At 33.3% G+C, this 6,005-nt stretch overlaps 1 protein-coding gene across 9 annotated transcripts; it reads left to right on the top strand.

Moving 5' to 3' along the window:
• Nucleotides 1-2,904, top strand: LOC122040986 (probable starch synthase 4, chloroplastic/amyloplastic). 9 transcript variants are annotated; one of them, XR_006128759.1, is made up of 7 exons: nt 1-585; nt 681-732; nt 1,342-1,464; nt 1,550-1,625; nt 1,704-1,888; nt 2,020-2,595; nt 2,687-2,904. XR_006128759.1 is itself a non-coding variant. In XM_042600502.1 (7 exons), the coding sequence occupies exons 2-7, from the start codon at nt 476-478 to the stop codon at nt 2,308-2,310; spliced, it is 837 nt and encodes a 278-aa protein (XP_042456436.1). In that variant the 5' UTR covers nt 1-101; nt 219-475; the 3' UTR covers nt 2,311-2,904. The 9 variants fall into 9 exon arrangements, 7 of the variants coding, with proteins under 7 accessions (XP_042456436.1, XP_042456434.1, XP_042456433.1 ...); XM_042600502.1 differs by having other exon boundaries at nt 1-101; nt 219-585; nt 2,020-2,904; XM_042600500.1 differs by having other exon boundaries at nt 1-146; nt 219-585; nt 2,020-2,904.
• Nucleotides 2,905-6,005: the final 3,101 nt, after the last annotated feature.

Raw genomic sequence — 6,005 nt, 5'->3', positions numbered from 1 at the left:
CATTTCCTTTATCTCCCACCTCTTCGTCTTTCCTTTTCTTTTCTCTATCGCCTAGGTTTCCTTTCCTCTATCGCCGATCGCCGATCGCCGATCGCCATTAGGTTTCCTTCGTCTCCCACCTCTTCTTCTCTTTGCAATGTAACCAGGTTCTTCCCTCTCTACAACAAGTAAGGAGAAGCTCAAAGGTAACCTATTTATTATTTCTTCCCTCACCGCAGCACCACGGGTAGACTCGCCAGGCGACGAGGGTCGCCTAGCCAGGCGATGAGGGTCGGCTCGCCAGTCGACGAGGGTCGGCTCGCCAGGCGACGAGGGTCGGCTCGTCAGGCGACGAGGGTCTGGTTCGCGTTGCCACATTCTGACGACGAGAAGGAGGAGATGGTGTCAGAGGAAGAGATCAGCCTGTCTTCCTCTTCTGGCTCCCTCCCCACATCCAAGGAAGATATCAACCAATGATGCCAAGTCATTGCGAGATATGGCATGGAAGAAAGATTCTCGAATTCGTGATGCGTATTTGGCTTGTGAGAGTAAGGGTGAGCATGAAAGGTTGACTACCTTCCTGAAGTTGACGTACACCAGTACAAGGTTTAGTTTCTTATTGCTATTCAGATGTTTTTGTACAACATTCAGTTATGAAAGTTCATACGGTTACTCTTTATTTTTCTATTTCTCTTATGCAGGACAGGATTACACATTATCCTTATTGCTGCAGAAATGGCACCAGTTGCAAAGGTGAGCCAAACTTGCATCTTACATAATGTGAACTCTTTGTTTCTTGTATCAGAACTTTGCGATCTTACATTAAAAATTTTAATCAGAGGAGTTATTATTCACTGCACTACTCAGACATGTTGAAGTGGTTTTAGGATATTTTTAGATTCCTTCTTTTGTTTTTTTTTTTGAAGTGCCTTCTAAGTATTGTTGCAAGTGAGCATTCAACATTTAATGTCTGCTTAGCCTCTTGAGTAATACTAAACAGATATTTCTGTTAAAATACTTGTGCATATCACAATATCTGTTTGTTTTTATGTTTTTGTTGCACACTTCCACTAACTCTTGGACCTCTTAACTTTCTATTCCTACATACAAATCTTTTCTATGTAAATTATGAAATTTATGTGGATGGAATAGGGATGGAATAATATTGTCAGGTGCTATGAATCAAAGGCAATTAAGGATGAAATAACATTGTGAAGTCTAAACTCGAGAATCCAGCTGAAAGTTTATATTTTAAGTGTTTGCCTGTGTACATGCATATGTTCTACCTGAAAATTACCCTTATGAACTTCAATGTTTCTTTCTATTACTTTTAATTTTTTTGTGATCTATATTTATTTTTAGGTTGGTGGTTTAGGGGATGTTATCACTGGTCTTGGTAAAGCATTGCAGAGGAAGGGACACCTAGTGGAAATTGTCCTTCCAAAATATGATTATATACAGTATGATCTTATTGCCGATCTGAAGGTATATTACATTGTTGTTTGTACCAGTTCCTACTTTTGGGATGATATGGTGTTAGTGTAGGTTCTCAGTATAGTTGATGTTGCAGGCACTGGATGTTGTGATAGAGTCTTATTTTGATGGACAACTATTCAGGAACAAAATTTGGGTTGGGACTATTGAAGGTGTAAAACTAAGTTTATTCTGGTTTTTTAACTTGTATTAGATATACAAATTGAGCTTGACAGAAAGTTAGTTTTCAGGTCTGCCTGTTTATTTAATTGAGCCTCACCATCCAGCCAAGTTCTTCTGGAGAGGAACATATTATGGAGAGCATGACGACTTCAAACGGTTTTCATTTTTCAGTCGTGCTGCACTTGAGTTGCTCTATGAAGCTGGGAAAAGGCCTGACATAATCCATTGTCATGATTGGCAGACAACCTTTGTTGTATGGACCAAATCCTATCTTCTTAAATCGTGTTGTCTGATGGTCATTGATTTCTAGTGAAATTCAATGAACCTTAGCTTTATAGATCTATGGTTTATTAACGTAATCAGATTTTTTTTTAAAAATTTTAGGCACCACTTTATTGGGACATATATGCTGCAAAGGGTTTGAATTCAGCTAGAATTTGCTTTACCCGCCACAACTTTGAGCATCAAGGAACATATATATGCTGCAAAGGGTTTTTAAAGCACGAGCACTATTTTTGTTACTTTTCTTTTTATTTATTTATTATTTTGGTAGAGTTCATAAATACATGTATCAATCTTTCATGCTCTTTTATGTTTGTTAAAGTAGTCTATATATCTCGTTCAAAGCTTTACCAATTTCTTTATATATGTGCCCATCCATTAAATTTCAAGTAGAATTGGAGTTAAGGTTGGTGTGAATAAACTCAGCTCTATTAAGTTTGTGTAGTATGCATTTTCCCTAGTTGGTTTAAGTGATAATGAGAGGACTGATTACCGATGTTGATTGATAAGTAAAGTTTGTTGATTTATTTTGTTACTAATGATGTTTGCTTTGTTGGGGCACATATACTGTTATGGAAATAAAAACTTTTCATTGTTTTCTTTGGTGTTTGTAATTAACAGTAAGCGAAGACTATTATTAGGTGCATATGGAATGATACTTTGCATTTTTCTCGTTTGGTATGATATATAATATTTTGAACTATTTTTATTAATTTTGTATCTTCATTGTTTTATTTCATTTATACAAATATATACATTGTATTTGCAGGTGACAGGTACTTGGATTTTTATGAATCAATATAATGGTTGAAGATGATCCATCTAATCGAGTTTTTATTTTACAAGACTTTGTTAGTATTTACAATTTAATATTTTGAGTGTATTTGTAGGTTGTTTTGAATGTAAAAGATTTATCATTAGTATTGTATTTGTAAATTTGACTCAAATGAGTATTGGATGTATAAAAATATCTATGAGCCTTTTAAATTTTGTTTTGTAATTTTTTCTATTCTAAATGGTCAATGAATTGTGATGATATGTAAATATTGAATTCAAGTTATTTATTCTAAATAAAAATTAATGATAATTTTTAATGTATTTATAAATTATTATAATGATATTTATTATACATTATAAATTAGTTTAGGTGACATTTATAAATATCCTTAAAATATGATTTTTCCTGACATTTTTGATTGTCAGTATATCCCTATATTGTGACACTTTTAAAGTTAACATTGATATTGTATAAAGACATCATAAAATGTCAGGAATGCGAGGAGGTATAAGACGACATCACTTTATAGGACGTTTTTTGGTGATGTCACTAAAACTTAAGTGTCACCAAAAATATACTATAAGGACATTTATGTGTGTCATTATAGACCTTTTTTCTTGTAGTGTTGTGTGAATGTTCATAATACTTTCATCATAAAGACACGTACTCTATTTCATATTTTAATTTCTCCTCGTCTTTAAGATAACATTGGTCTCTCCATGCCATTGACAAATTCTTAGAGTTGTATGCATTATTCGATTATCTTATCTACAACTATGATTGGTATAGGAAAAATGGATAATCATAACATTAAGCCCTTTGTAGTATCGATCTGATCAATTCAACTCTTGTCGCATATGATAGCTTCTTACTTGCCTTAGATTAATGTATGTTACAATTCAACAGATAAATTTGAATTTAATTTTTAGAAATTCAGATCTTTTTTCTTTATCTCCGGCTACATGATTGTCCAATAGATTATATGTCTGGTTTGTTTTTTGATGTGATTGCTAAGTTTGTCTCATAGTTGAAGGTTCATGGCTGAGGTGAGTATTATTTGTATTTCTTTTCACAGTGGAATTAGCTTGTGGTGGCTCCAAGGAATGTGGTATGCAAAGAACTAAAAACCAATTAGGTAAAACATGTATGCACTGATTATATTTAGTAGAAATAAATATAAATACATATGTTACTTGATTCATATAGGTAGGAACTAGCCTTCTTTCTCAAGGAGAAATTTCACATTGCATCTGGAATTTCTCATTATCAAAAGAACTCTATGAGAAAGCACTCTTGACTTCATACACCAAAATAATATTGAGCACGTCTTATCTAGCATCTACCAATATGGTGCCTCAAGAAGTTACAATCAGCATAGCATGCATGTGCCTTGGGACAATTCCTATCTCATTCTAGGTATGGTCATGCTTATGGCTAACACCACGATACTAAGATAGTGATTATCCTGTGGGCTGACAAGAGGAGGATTGAAGAGAAAGTAAAAAGAGATAATCATTATCTTTCAAATCTTTTCGAAAAAAGAAATATTATTTAATAATCAAGGATTATATATCCCTTAACAACTAAACATATATTTATATAAACTATATAATCTAACCTAAATAAAGGAAAGAAATCATAATATATAGACTCCAATTCCTTTCCTGTAAAAAAGGGGGAAAAATCTAAAAGAAAGAAAAATTATTTAAATAAATTCATTTGATTTTAGGTTTAAGTTTAATTTTTAAATTATGTTTTAAGTTTAATTTTAATTTTAAATTTTAAATTTTAACTTTAATTTTTAATTTTAGGTTTATCTATTGAGATTGATTCTACCTTTAGTTGTCAATCTTTCTTTCATTCCTAACTACTTTGTGAAAGAATATTTCTATGATATACAGAGACTTCAAATCAACTTCATACAGAGTCATGTTGCATTTGTTTCTTCGACCTCAAGGAATTGTGTGCTTTTAATTTGATGTGTCCAAAACTATATCCTAAGTCTAGCTTTCCAACATTCTTATTGCAACATCTTTATTCCCTTCTCGCTCCAATAGTAGGCCGATTAATCTCCTTTCTTAGGTTGTGACTTAAGATAAAAATCACAGACCCGTTGGTTCTATAAGCAGTCTTTCTTTGTGTGAATGTTCATAATACTTTCATCATAAAGACACGTACTCTATTTCATATTTTATTTTCTCCTCGTCTTTAAGATAACATTGGTCTCTCTATGCCATTGACAAATTCTTAGAGTTGTATGCATTATTCGATTATCTTATCTACAACTATGATTGGTATAGGAAAAATGGATAATCATAACATTAAGCCCCTTGTAGTATCGATCTGATCAATTCAACTCTTGTCGCATATGATAGCTTCTTACTTGCCTTAGATTAATGTATGTTACAATTCAACAGATAAATTTGAATTTAATTTTTAGAAATTCAGATCTTTTTTCTCTATCTCCGACTACATGATTGTCCAATAGATTATATGTCTGGTTTGTTTTTTGATGTGATTGCTAAGTTTGTCTCATAGTTTAAGGTTCATGGTTGAGGTGAGTATTATTTGTATTTCTTTTCACAGTGGAATCAGCTTGTGGTGGCTCCAAGGAATGTGGTATGGAAAGAACTAAAAACCAATTAGGTAAAACATGTATGCACAGATTATATTTAGTAGAAATAAATATAAATACATATGTTACTTGATTCATATAGGTAGGAACTAGCCTTCTTTCTCAAGGAGAAATTTCACATTGCATCTGGAATTTCTCATTATCAAAAGAACTCTATCAGAAAGCACTCTTGACTTCATAGACCAAAATAATATTGAGCACGTCTTATCTAGCATCTACCAATATGGTGCCTCAAGAAGTTACAATCAGCATAGCATGCATGTTCCTTGGGACAATTCCTATCTCATTCTAGGTATGGTCATGCTTATGGCAAACACCACGATACTAAGATAGTGATTATCCTGTGGGCTGACAAGAGGAGGATTGAAGAGAAGTAAAAAGAGATAATCATTATCTTTCAAATCTTTTCGAAAAAAGAAATATTATTTAATAATCAAGGATTATATATCCCTTAAACAACTAAACATGTTGGTGCGGGATGCATCCGACGATCGAACCTGAGTTTTGATAATGGCAAAGGATTCAAAGTTAAGGTGTGTTGTGATCTAACGTGCTTGACTAAGTGTTTCAGGAAAGTCCTAACTGTGGTTTGGCAGGTGAAAACCCTAGGGGGTGGTAATCCTGGATCATAGGGGGTGGTAACCCTATGCATAAAGTCTTGGTGGGTTGAGTGCT

This window comes from Zingiber officinale, chromosome 2A, assembly GCF_018446385.1.
Source record: "Zingiber officinale cultivar Zhangliang chromosome 2A, Zo_v1.1, whole genome shotgun sequence".
Classification (NCBI taxonomy): domain Eukaryota; kingdom Viridiplantae; phylum Streptophyta; class Magnoliopsida; order Zingiberales; family Zingiberaceae; genus Zingiber; species Zingiber officinale.
The sequence above is the reverse complement of the archived record's forward strand: the minus strand, read 5'-3'. Positions and strand labels throughout refer to the sequence as shown.

What these genes read in the sequence shown, in the direction of transcription:
- LOC122040986 (XM_042600502.1), top strand. Translation starts at nt 476, where the DNA reads ATGGCATGGAAGAAAGATTCTCGAATTCGTGATGCGTATTTGGCTTGT. An exon ending in AAATGGCACCAGTTGCAAAG is followed by an intron (nt 733 to 1,341) that starts GTGAGCCAAACT and finishes ATTTATTTTTAG; the next exon opens with GTTGGTGGTTTAGGGGATGT. An exon ending in TTGGGTTGGGACTATTGAAG is followed by an intron (nt 1,626 to 1,703) that starts GTGTAAAACTAA and finishes GTTAGTTTTCAG; the next exon opens with GTCTGCCTGTTTATTTAATT.